General features: G+C 34.1%; 2 protein-coding genes across 4 annotated transcripts; one reads left to right on the forward strand and one right to left on the reverse strand.

Annotated features, from left to right (window-relative positions):
- The first annotated feature begins 522 nt into the window (after window positions 1–522).
- LOC130800203 (uncharacterized) lies at window positions 523–4532 on the forward strand. The gene is made up of 7 exons (XM_057663603.1): window positions 523–675; window positions 1958–2099; window positions 2704–2851; window positions 2922–2997; window positions 3111–3222; window positions 3570–3661; window positions 4208–4532. The coding sequence occupies exons 1-7, from the start codon at window positions 643–645 to the stop codon at window positions 4250–4252; spliced, it is 648 nt and encodes a 215-aa protein (XP_057519586.1). The 5' UTR covers window positions 523–642; the 3' UTR covers window positions 4253–4532.
- Window positions 4533–6131: 1599 nt separating this feature from the next.
- Window positions 6132–12711, reverse strand: LOC130800204 (ribonuclease 2-like). 3 transcript variants are annotated; one of them, XM_057663605.1, is made up of 9 exons: window positions 12424–12711; window positions 10980–11008; window positions 10813–10886; window positions 10143–10248; window positions 9796–9887; window positions 9510–9671; window positions 7990–8089; window positions 7366–7446; window positions 6133–7123 (listed from the first exon to the last, which is right to left on the reverse strand). In XM_057663605.1, the coding sequence occupies exons 1-8, from the start codon at window positions 12681–12683 to the stop codon at window positions 7391–7393; spliced, it is 879 nt and encodes a 292-aa protein (XP_057519588.1). In that variant the 5' UTR covers window positions 12684–12711; the 3' UTR covers window positions 6133–7123; window positions 7366–7390. The 3 variants fall into 3 exon arrangements, with proteins under 3 accessions (XP_057519589.1, XP_057519588.1, XP_057519587.1); XM_057663606.1 differs by lacking the exons at window positions 7366–7446; window positions 12424–12711 and adding an exon at window positions 11437–11985 and having other exon boundaries at window positions 6132–7123; XM_057663604.1 differs by lacking the exon at window positions 7366–7446.
- Window positions 12712–12715: the final 4 nt, after the last annotated feature.

Below are 12715 nucleotides of genomic sequence, written 5' to 3' on the forward strand. Positions count from 1 at the left end.
CTATTGTCTTTGTCTATAAAATAATGTGTAGTTAGTTTTTTTTTTTTTTAAGCGAATGTGGAGTTAGCTTAAAATTGCACATAAATTTGAATTTTTAAATTGGTGGATAAACTTTAAAAAAAATAGGTATAATTGTTATAGAGCATATTTTTTTATTGGAAAAATTATCTAAAATAATCCAATCTTTCATGATTTTTCTACATAATTTAACCATGAATAGTCCCAACCTTATGGGTATTTGGCTAGAATAAACTTAAGTATCCAAATGACCTGCTATGAAATAAACTGAAAATTAATATAAAGTTAGAGAAAAATATTCAACATTTACGTAAAAAATTCTAAAATAATTTTAAAAAAATTTATCATTTTTTTTACATCTATTTTAATTTATCTTTTTATTTTAAAAAAATAAAACTTACTATAACAAATCATCAGGTTACCCATTTACTTTAGATAAATACCCCCACTTTTAAAAAAAATTGGATTATTGTAAGGAATTTTTCTTTCTATTTCAATAATTCAATTCATCTTTTGTCCGTTCTTTTGTTTTAACTTCCAATATAAATTCTTGCTATTTTTTTTCTTTCTACCCCATCTTTTTCCAAATTATTAGGCGCTTTTTAAATTCGTCTCGACAGATACATGGAGTTGGATCCAAAGCTTTACGAGAATATCGTATGTTGATTTTTCTTTCAAAGTCTAATTTGTATTTTGTTTTCATATGATTTTTTTTATTGCCTTGTTTGAATTCGATCAAGTAGTTTAATTGCTGTATTAAGAAAGGAAAATTGTGTACATATAATTTGGGAAAATTTCAAAACCCTAATTTGGGTTTGTTTGTTACTAATATATGTATATATATATATGGGTATGATGTATTTAGAAATGCTTGTGGAATGTGTTGGAATTAGATTTGGATAATGTGGGTGGTTTTTGAATAGTTTTTAATGGTGTGGGGTTGAAATTTGGAAAGTGTATTGCAAATTTACATGATAAGATTGGTTATAGGGATAAGAATGTATATTGGGTTGATGAATCATTGTTTTAGTTCATTCTTCCATGATTGGCTAATCTCCTCGTAAATGCGTAGATAAAAGCAAATTCTGGTTGATTTTGGGCTAATTTTTGCCATTTTAATGGAATCACTAGTTTGAAAAGCAAATTTGTTGACGAATTATGTTACAATGGTTTAGATTTAGTTATATAGTATTTGTTTACCCGGTGTTGATGAATTTTGAAAAGGGTGTTCCTTGATTTGATACTATTATGTTGTATAATTTTCGCGGGGAACTTTACCATCCGATGCCTATCAAACAAGAACCACATATGGTTTAGTGAGCCATTTTAATTTAGTAGTTTATAATCCAAAGCAGAAGAAAAATGACTTTTTTAGGCAATTGAAAGTGGTATATGTGGGAAGTTGATCATTTTAACAGGGTGTGCTATAAATGTGGCTATATCGATTGATTTTACTTGGGAAATGATTGTGTGACCAAATTTAGTGAAATGAAATTTGTAAAGTTTTTAGAGTATGTTTTGAGTTCTGCCAATTTACCTTTGAAAGTGTACAAATAACTTGCAATTGGATGGAGCAAGATTACCATTCGAATTTATTTGATCTTCTAAACTTTTTGAATCTATTAGGCTTATCACACATCTATTTAAGCAAGATTCTAGGATAAATTCTGTCACTGTGCTTTCCTGTGTTGATTACTTGTCTCTCTTTGCAGCAGTGATTCATTTAGTTGATGCTTGTTTTCCTCTTTTATGTTTGAAGCAGTGTAACATAATTCGCTAGTTAGTTCGCCTCTTGGATTCACGAGTCACTCAAAATGATTCAAAAATAAGCTAAAACCAACCATAATTCGCTTTTTTCGATTCGCAATTCGCAAGACAATGAGCGAATGGTTTGAAGGGTTCTAATAACGGTTTTTGATCGATTTTTTCTTCTTGACAGGTCGTAAGTGACAGTGACATCCACAACATTGTGCTGTCATATCTCGTACATAACTGCTTCAAAGAGTCTGTGGAGTCCTTTGTTAGTTGTACAGGGATAAAGCAGCCGACAAATTGTCTCGAAGAGATCGATAAAAGAAAAAGTACCACCCCTTCATCATAATTCTTTTTATAAGCATATATTTTGATTTTCTTCTACTTTTGGATGTGCCATACAATGTGTTGTAATGCGGTTTCCTGCTCTACAAAAACTCTGTCAAAGTGACCACTGGCACACAGACTATCTGACATGGAAAAACTCTTACCGTACTTGTGTCTATATGACCTGGAGAATATGATTTTGGACCTTTCGGATTTCTTATTTCCCTTTTTTTCTTTTTTTTTTTAACTGTTTAGTGTTGAGCTGATGCTACTATAGAATCAAATGAGGGGAGTCTTGTGGATGTTCTTTCTTCTATCTGTGGGAATTTTTTTATTGGAAAGAATCACTTACATATCGATATATACATGCATTCATACATATTGGATTTGTTTGGCACTTTTTTGCTCAAGCTTCTAGAGAAGTATTCACGATGCAAGTGGTAATGTAAAATTATGGGTTGACGCTAGCAGTTGTTAGTGTTTGCCCGAAATCCTTGACCTTACAGATGCTTTTGCCGCATTCTCATGTGACCATGTTTGCCCTCTTCTAAGTATTTGCTCTTTCTACATATTATCACTGAATATTCTGATTTTCTGTTTTGTTAGAAATCCTCAAGTTTGCCCTGGAAGGCAATGTTCTCGAAGCTATTGAACTTACAAAAGAGCTGGCACCAGAGTTATTGGAGGAAAATAAGGATTTGCACTTTGATCTTTTGAGCCTTCATTTTGTCGAGCTTGTGTGCTTACGAAAATGGTAAACACAACATTTAGTTCCTTTTGATCTATTAGGATTACACCCTTCTGATAGAACATTTTCGTGACAGCACAGAGGCCCTTGAATTTGCTCAGAAGAAACTGACTCCTTTTGGCACAGTCCAGAAGTACATAGAAAAGCTTGAGGTACGCATTTTATTGTTGCTACTCGGTCTAATACTATACTCTTAATGTCTTAAAATATAAGTTGCACTTTTTTCAAAATAAATAAATAAATAAATAAGTTGATCTTGTTTTAGGATTTTGTGGCTTTGCTTGCTTATGAAGAACCAGAGAAATCACCAATGTTTCATCTCCTTAGCGTAGAGTATAAACAAGATGTTGCAGATAAGTTAAATCGGGCTATACTAGGTATTATTTATGTATACTTACTACCCTTTTAAAACATGTTTTTACTCCCTCGTGTTCATTTCATTGGTTCCATTTCTTATTGAACGTTGACGCACTAATTCAACCCTTAATATCTTTAATTGTGAATAATAAAAAATTATAAAAAGTCGATATGAATAAAGTTTACAATGAGACAAATCAAATCAGATTCCGCTTGACTATGTTTTAACTTATAGATTAAGATTAAAATATAAAGTAAAAAGTGATTGATGAATAGTGAGAAATGGGAAATGGAACAAATTAAATGAATAGGAGGGAATATATGTAGCACTTCACTTGTAATGTGTTTTTGTAACTCATGATTTTAGCTCATGCCAAGCAATCGAGTTATTCATCCTTGGAAAGACTCATTCAGCAGACTACAGTTGTCAGACAACACTTGAATCAAGAAGTTAACAAGGTAATCTTAATGAATGCAATGAGATTCAAGGCTCAATCCTTTGATATCATCTTTTCTTTTTCGTTCTTTTTTGTTTGGTTATTGATGATTACAGTTGGTTTAGCCATTGTGTTTTAGATATCACAGCAGGTTTACTTATGAAGCTCATTCTTGTTTGTTTAGAGATTTTGTGAACTGGGTATGATAGATATAGGCTGTTGATACCCTAGAATGGCACATTTTTTGAAGGGTTAGTTACTTTCGTATTGGGGCATTTTAATCGGAAACTGGGATGTGGCGCATTTTAGTTTCGTGTTTCGTGCTTCAGTGCTCCGGAAATATTTCTCGTGAACTGCCGTAATTTGAATTTTGTTCGATAAATTGCAAGTTTGGATTGACCCAATAGAGGGACGCACACGACATGAGTTACACACAGAGCAAAGGGTGTCATTCGAGTGAAACTAAAATGTACTAAAATAAAATTACCCCTTGCATTAGGAGAAAATGCCTCAGTTTTTGTTGTTATACGGAACTCATACATGAATGAACCAATACCTTGTTTTGCAGGATGGTCTTCTTCCATTTTCGTTAAAGGATTTCATCAAGAGCTAAAATTAAAATAACTATTCGAAATGTCGAGCAAAGAGCAAGCAAGATGAACATGGATTCAGATCAAGTTATTTCATTTGCAGATCGGTTTTTGGAAGCTATGCATAATATAAAAGTGTATCGACTTTCCGCTGGCTGAGCACGAAACCATTATAACACTGTGTACAGCTTGTAAATTTGTCACCAGACATTGATTGCTGAGTTTAGCTCATAGAAATTCACTTTCATCATTGTATTAACTTGTTATCCTCCTTTTATTGTCACAAATTTTAGCGCGTTGCAATTAGGCCGGCTTTGTTGTATGGGACAGAATGTTGGTCCGTGAAGAAGGTTTTCGAACAGAGGATGGAAGTAATAGAAATGCGTATGCTGAGGTGAATGCGTGGTAATACTATGATCGATAGGATTATAAACCAGGAGCTTAGGGAGAAGTTAGGGATTGCACCTCTCACCGCAAGATGCGGGAGAATAGGTTGAGATGGTTTGGGCATGTGCAGAAAAGAAGGATCGAATGCATTATAGTAGAGGGCAAGAGAAGTCGAGGAAGACCTAGGAGAACGTGGGAGGAACAACTTAAAAGTGACATGCATGAAATTTACCTCTCCAAAGACTTGACCAGGGATAGGAGCAGTTGACGGCACCTTATCCATGTTTTAGATTACTAAACTCGTCCCTTCTACCCATCGTTTGTTTTTGTTCATCGCTCTTTACCTCCTTCTTTACTTTTATCTTTATTTTTAGTTATTTGTACATATTTTTTTTATTCTATTTGTAAGTTGCAAGTTTCTCTCTCTTTGAAAACTTTTTTCGAGCCGAGGGATTCTTTGACCGCATTCTCTATGGGGATGAGCTGTCGTCTTTCTTTTCTCACCAGACCCTGACCATAATTTTCTATGAGCGAGATACACTAAGTATGATGAGGGTGACTTTGTCACAAATCAATGGATTAGAGAAATTATAAGTTTATATATTTTCTTTTGTAATTTATGGTCGGAAATGAAATATTCTTTAGTTTAAAGGTATAATTTATTTATTAAAGACGTTTTTTCCCAAAAATTTAATTTCATTTTTATTTGTTCTTATAAAGAATTTTATTACAAATGTTAGACATAATTAATCTTTTCATTTTCATTTTAATATACTATTAATAATGCTTTGGTTGTCATAATTTTTCCTCAAATTTCATTTTAACATTTTTATATTGTTTATGGTCTTCACATGTTTTCTATTAATCTTAATAGAATATTTTTTAATAGTTGTGATCTCCATATATTTTTTCACTAACTTTAATTTAATATTTTTAATGCTTATGATTTCCACTTTTCCTCCATCAAATTTATTATTCAATAAAATAATACATCAACCATTTAAAAATTATATTTTTCTTTATTCTTATAAACATTGTTGCGATAATAACTATAAGGAACATAATAAGTATTATTTAACACTCCTCCAATTCCTCTGCTGTTATTGCAATTTTCAAGTATAAAGAAAGTAATATTAATGAATCTTATAGAAGTAGCAATTAGTTGTGATTTGTGAAGCAAATTATAATTAAAGGGTCAAATGTTCCAATAAATAACACAAAGAGCTGCAGTAGCACATTTGTTATATCTGAAGCCTAAGATTCCAGGTTTGACTCCTGGCTGCAGCAACATATATATATATATATATATATATATATATATATATATATATATATATATATATATATATATATATATATATATATATATATATATTTTATAGTTAGTGTTATTAATATTATACTTTTGGTATTATTATTAGTGATTGTATCACTGTTAAAGTTAATTTCTAATTACTAATAGATTTCAGCTATTACAAGTACTAATAGATCTTCACGTATGTTTTTTCAAGTGCAAGACAAGATGAAACTTCGACTCATAAATTGTATGTTGATTTTTATATATATGTCATTACAAATTTACACTGTATGTCATAATTAGAGGCGTTCAACGGGTCGGGTCGAGGCTGGATGGGTCATTCAAATATTAAACAGGCCGGGACGGACCAAAGTCCGTTTAAATTCGACCCGATTATTAAATGTTCATAAAATAGTTTTTTTTATTCTATTTTATGGCTTATTAGATCGATCCACTTATGTATATAATAATATCATTTAAAAAAAAAAATTGGTAACTTTTTTTCACAATAAATTCTTTTTATTATCCGGCCCGACCCTTTGCATCAAGGCCCGTTAATGACCCGTCCCGCTATTGACCCAACCCATCAATGACCTGTTAAAATGTAACCCGACTCGTTAAAATATAATCCGACCCTTGACCCACTAGGTCGATCCGTCCCGTTGAACACCTCTAGTCAAAATACAAATAGGTACTTTTAAGTTCGAGTTCTTATCAACATCGAACTTTGCTACACAAAAACAAATTATGGGAAATTTGCTAAGAGTAAAATCAAACATTTCCGAGATCAAGAAGTCGAGAAAAAAAGCTATGCATCGCTTTGTTATACAGAGGCGCGATTCCTCAATTGAAGCACTGCATATGCAAATAATCCGCAAAATGGCTGCTCGACAGTAAAGATCTAACGATGGCGTAGAATATGTCTGATCGATGCTTGCAGGATTTAGTCGACATCTTTAGATACTGGTTGCGTTTAAGGTTTAGTCGCAGCAATTCTGCGACGACTTGATGTGATCTCGTAGATACAATTTTAGGGTTCCTTTGAAGTCCACTAAAGTTGATTTATTAAGCTGGTTTGCAGAAATATGAAGCATTTTACATTCAAGTACACAAGTAACATGGTAATGATTGACGAAGATCTACTAAAAGCAGATTATGATGACAAGCAAAACAACGATCCAACTTTTGCGTTCGACCGAGATAATTTTACCTACAACATGTACAAACACAGAAAAATCTTGAAATAAAATGTGTAATGAATCACGAAATGTGGAAACAAAATGAACAACTTCACTTAAACGAAATCCTCTCGCGGCGAATCGAAAAAATCGAATTATGATTAGTTTTAGGCTATTTTTGGGCTATGTGAGAGAATTATGTTACACGGGCGCACGTTAAATATCGAGCACCTAATACAGCATAAACGATAGTAAACTCGAAAAGCTTACTTACATTGGCAGGAATGGGGAGGAAATGTTCAAAACAGACCCGATGACCCGAAAACACAACCTTGTAACCAAACTTGATTTGACCCTAATTCAAAAATGATATACAATTATGTAAAGAACAATATGAACATAAAACTCGATTTCAAGCTGACCCGAAACATCTAACCCAAGATCAACCTGATGACCCAAATAAACACCTCTAATGATAACCTACCAAGACAGCATCTTACCTCTAGTAGACCCCCACCAAGGACAAGGCCAGAGCATGAATTAGACAAGGCCAGAGCATGAATTAGGAGTGTGTAATATATTGTTACTCTGAAGCCCAAGATAAGCTTATTGAGATCGACTCTCTTATGAAATGGCATGAAACTAAAAAACTACTTAACAAGAAACAATAGATATTACTGAGTGTCAATTTAGTCCATTCTAGCCATGGTGCAAAATGCAGTTTCGAGGGCGGTTGTGGTAAATGTAACAAATCAACTTTTGCTGTCAATGCAAATGGTTTTATCATTTGGGGTTGTCAATAAAGCAATACTAATACTGAGCTCAATATATATTTTTAGATTACCGACTAATACAAAAGGAGATACATTATAAACAGCAATGCTAATGTAGAACATACCTAAGGAATTGTAAACTGGTAAGCTAACATATTTTGGACAAGAGGGTTTTGAAAAATCCACCTTTTCTTTGATTGCGCGGTAAGGTGCGCAATCTCGAGGCTGTATCATCAAAAAAATTGAGGTTAGATATGCTTGGAAGGGTGACTACAGGAAACAAACTGAGAATGCAGGATATGTTTAAGACAGTTCACCCAACAAATAATAAATCCAAGACAAAAAAAAAACAGATAACGGCTGTATAGTCAATAGTGTTCAATCTAGGGATGAGCTTGGGTCGGGTTTAACTAGACCCAGATCCAGACCCTAATTTTTTTATTGGACCCAGACCCGGATATAGATTCATAGGATCTGAAATTTTTAGACCCGGACCCAGACCCTTAGGGTTAGGCGGGTCTAGAGTTTGGATCTGGGTCTAGAATATTTTTTTTTTCCTGAAATATTTTTAAAAATATATAATTAATTACAATTTCGACCATTCGCATAAATTTATTCAAACATCTTCGACTAACGAGGATCTTCTAATACTTTATACTAATTGAGCAAATAAATATATGAAGTTTTCCAACATTCAAGTTTTTATACCGAAATATTTATCAAGTCTTTAATTTTTAAAGTATAGATTCGACAACCACATTTTAAATTACATGAACCGAAAAAGTTTAAAATCACGTAATGTTCAGAAATATAACAAGATTTCAAAACAAATAATTAAATACACATGATAGCTAATATATAATTTTTTTAAAAAGATATGAATGGGTCCATGGAGCTAAATCCAGACCCAGACCCGGACCCTAAGGTCATGGAGCTAAATCCGACCTGGATCCATAGGGTCCAAAAATAGGTGGACCCTGGATCCATAGGGTCCAAGAATAGGTGGACCCAAACCCTTAAAATTAGGGTAGGGTCAGGTCTAGAAGTTCAAACTTTCAAAAATATAGGTTCCCATTGCTACAGAATGAAGAAATCACCTAAGAAAAAGCGTACTTCATATATTAGAGCAAACAACATTTGTCGAGGAACGAACTCAACCATAAGCTTAAGCTGATGGTTGAGGCAACAAGACGTTTTATATACTCTAACACGCACCCTTATACGAGAGCCCTTTGGGATAGAAGTATGGATGCAACACATGCCCTCTTCATACGTGGTGCTAAATATTCCATTATAGATGAGGGGTGGTTGAGATTCGAACCCATGACCTCTTGTCACGCTGGCTTCTGATACCATGTCAAGGAACCAACTCAACCAAAAGCTTACACTGATGGTTGAAGCCCCATGATATATTATATACTCTAACAACTTCTACCAAAGAAAAAGAAAAAAAATAGTTTTAATTTTGAAGAGCTAAAGTGAACTATGGATCATTTGCATCCTTCCCCATTGAATAGGAAATTAAACTAAAAAGATGAAGATTCTAAATCAATGAGATGGGCTCCATGAAAATTTTTCACGAAAGCAGTTCAATATGAGAAAACTGCAAAAGGTTTAGAGTAGGAAAATATTAACAAGATCTGACCTTAAAATCCTTGTAAAAACATAAATGAACTTCTTCAATAGCATCACCCGAGCAAACTACCAAAGGTGATTGATGGAAAGCATTCTCAATAGCCGAAGTAATACCTCCAAGAGGATACTTCTCAGAGTTTGATGGAACATATCCAGCTTCACTCAGAACTTCCTACAATTGTGCATTAAATTTCACAAAAACACTAGAATTAACAGATTTGAAAGACCATTTAACAAGAAATATAAAATTGACCTAAACTTATCTAGTCCCTAAATATATCATCTAAAGCACTCACTGTGATGTTGTGTTTGAAGTAGACATTGAGTGTTGTCAGGAAAAAATTATACTCGTCTCGGATCACTGGAGAAGCACAAGTCCCATGCATTTCTGAGATGTGCCACATTACATATCATCATCATACCAATGAGTCCCGTCCAATGCAGGAAAAATTATACAAAACGTTGCTAAGGTAGAAGAAACTTTAAGAACTCGAGAATAGAGAAAAGCCAAAGACACTTACCCCACTGATATTGTCGATAGTTGCAATTCAGCAACACAAAAATACAAAAGAAACGATCTGTTAGAAGCATAATAGAAAAGATGTATCAGCAAATTTATGCTTGATAAGTGGTAAACGGTAACCCACCTCATGTGCCCAAAAAGATCCTTTTTGTCCATGACATGTTGATGATGAGCCACAACTTAGAGATGGCCAATACTTGTCTAGTGCGTTGCACAATGTTGAGATCTAGAAACCACAAAGAAAGGGAAAGATCATAAGTTGTCCTAATATATGTATTTTGTGATCAACACACATGGCATAAGTCAAGCATCGGAAGACATATAATTTTAGACTCTTGAGGTTTATCTCATTAATGCTCATGCTTAGCTATTGTGGGATGGCTCGTGAGAAATGGAGGCTTCTCCTGGTCCTGCAGAGAGAAACAATTTTCCATTCTTCCTTTGGGGTTGGAGGGTCAGGGAAATCCTGCTGATTGCAATTTTTTCCAAACCTCGAGCATGGGAAAAAAGAAAAAAGCTTGATGTGGTATAATCCATTCATCACTCCAAAATGTATGATAGGGATGATCTTATTGTTCTTGGTCTGTGAAGATGCATAGTTAGGTGCTCCATATGTTAACTTGAAATAAATTGAACATAAAAATAAAAAATAAAACTCCGTTATCATGTTAACCAATTACACACCAGTACAACCCGACCCAAAACAACTGACTAGATGACTTAAATCAACACCTTTAATCACAAGCATTAAAAAGTAGGATATAATTACCATATTTTCATAACATATTACCTCGTTCATGTCAAAATCTGACTTGGTGCAACAAGAAGGCCAACTTCCATCATTGTAGTCAGGCCAAAGGCCATCTGCAGGGTATGTAATGATTTAAACATGATTCAGATCCAACCAAAAAATAAATATGCTTTAGTTAAGCCTTTCTGGTACACTGCTTTACTTACGGATGGTGAAGTACCTCGCAGGACCGTTACTGAAAAAAAAGGAAGACAATAGCACATCATAAGTATCTCCCAGTAAACTTCATACAAAAAGGGAGCAACCACAAAAACTTCTGACAACACCCCTCCTACCGTCCTACGAAGGCCATGTTCTTCCCAACTTATTAAAGTTGCATCAAACTTATAAGAACGTTGCAAAAATGTGGAAGTAAAGCAGTTGACAACCTGAACTAAATGATTTGACTTGATAGAATTGAATCCAACCTTAACAAAGTTAGGAAATAGGCCCTAAATTTAGGACTTTTGTTCCATCAAATCTTCACATCCCAACACTCATACATGCATTCTATATTTTATCCAAGATATTTTCTTTCAAAATATGATCAATGAAACTACATATAAGCACCAACAAGTAAACACAAATAAGCAAAACAAATGCCTTCAGTTTTGTTCTCTTCACCTTACTACAATCATTAGGAGCCCAACAGCTCGTTCGAGCCCTTGTGTGCAGGGCAAGCTCAGGTTTTCTGATTTGCTCGATAAGTTTGCCTAATGGGCTAGGGTTATTCTAGATGTTTGGGGGGCTAAATCAAATTTAGAATCATCTAAATGGAGGCTAATACAAGGGAAAAGGGGTTTGGGAAACCTAGAGTGCTTTGCATTAGACGTGTGTGATCTCCATTAAATGTGAGATTTTTGAGCTTGAGAGGTTATTCTCAAACCTTGTGAGGATTGTGTCATTATTTTATTGGTGGATCATTAATGATACACAATCTAGTTTGAGGGGTCTAAGATACCTTCTTAGAGTTCTTGAGTTCTTGCTTGTGAGTTTATTGTGTCAATTGGGGTGTGCTATGTTTTTCTCTTGATTTTCTTGTTCTTACCATTTATTTCTAGTGGAAATACTTTACATGTGAGACAAGATTCTACTTTGATAAAATAGTGAGTTGTTGACTTGCATATTTATATTGGATGAGCTAATCTTCCGAAAAACATATGATTTTGGGAAACAGTGAACCTCACCAAGTGTATATGCAAGTCAACGCTCTTGACCTGTGGGTTTGTAGGCCGAGCCCACGGGTGTCCCGTGTCCACGCGAGTGGGCCATGGTGAGATTATGCCACTAATTGTCACGACCTAATAATTTCAACAAAGAATAGCAAATATTATTAGCAACTTCATGATGATCAAGGGAGCCATTTAAAGGATACCCAATTTTAACTAAAAACTATCAACTTCACAAAAATCCCATATAATGATACAAGTCAATAGAAGAAAAAAACGACTCTTTCGACCCAAAATAAATGCCATAATTGTTCACAAATTTCAAATACCCAAAAACTCATCATCAAAACCCAGATGCAAAAAATTCCGACTCGATCAACAAGCAAACCCCCAGTAGATAAAATCATAAAGACTTTAATTTGGAAAGAATTGAATGAACTACCTTCGACAACAGCCATTGCTTTTGCAGCACTTATGAGTATTACGGCAATAAGTTCCAGGCCATTGAAGAGCTAAGACGAAGTAATCGAATTCTCTGTACTTTAAGAGGCCATCATCGACGCCATTGAAGCTTATAGTAGAAGGTACTATAGAAGCTAATAGAATATGTAAGAGAATCCCAACTAGTAAAAATGCCATTGACGTGGGAATTGTGAGGTTAACGAAGAAGGTATAGGAATTGGGAGTATGTAATGTAGTCATGTAGATGTTTTAGGGACCCACTATTCCTTTTG

Source organism: Amaranthus tricolor, chromosome 14 (assembly GCF_026212465.1).
Source record: "Amaranthus tricolor cultivar Red isolate AtriRed21 chromosome 14, ASM2621246v1, whole genome shotgun sequence".
In the NCBI taxonomy this organism is placed as follows: domain Eukaryota; kingdom Viridiplantae; phylum Streptophyta; class Magnoliopsida; order Caryophyllales; family Amaranthaceae; genus Amaranthus; species Amaranthus tricolor.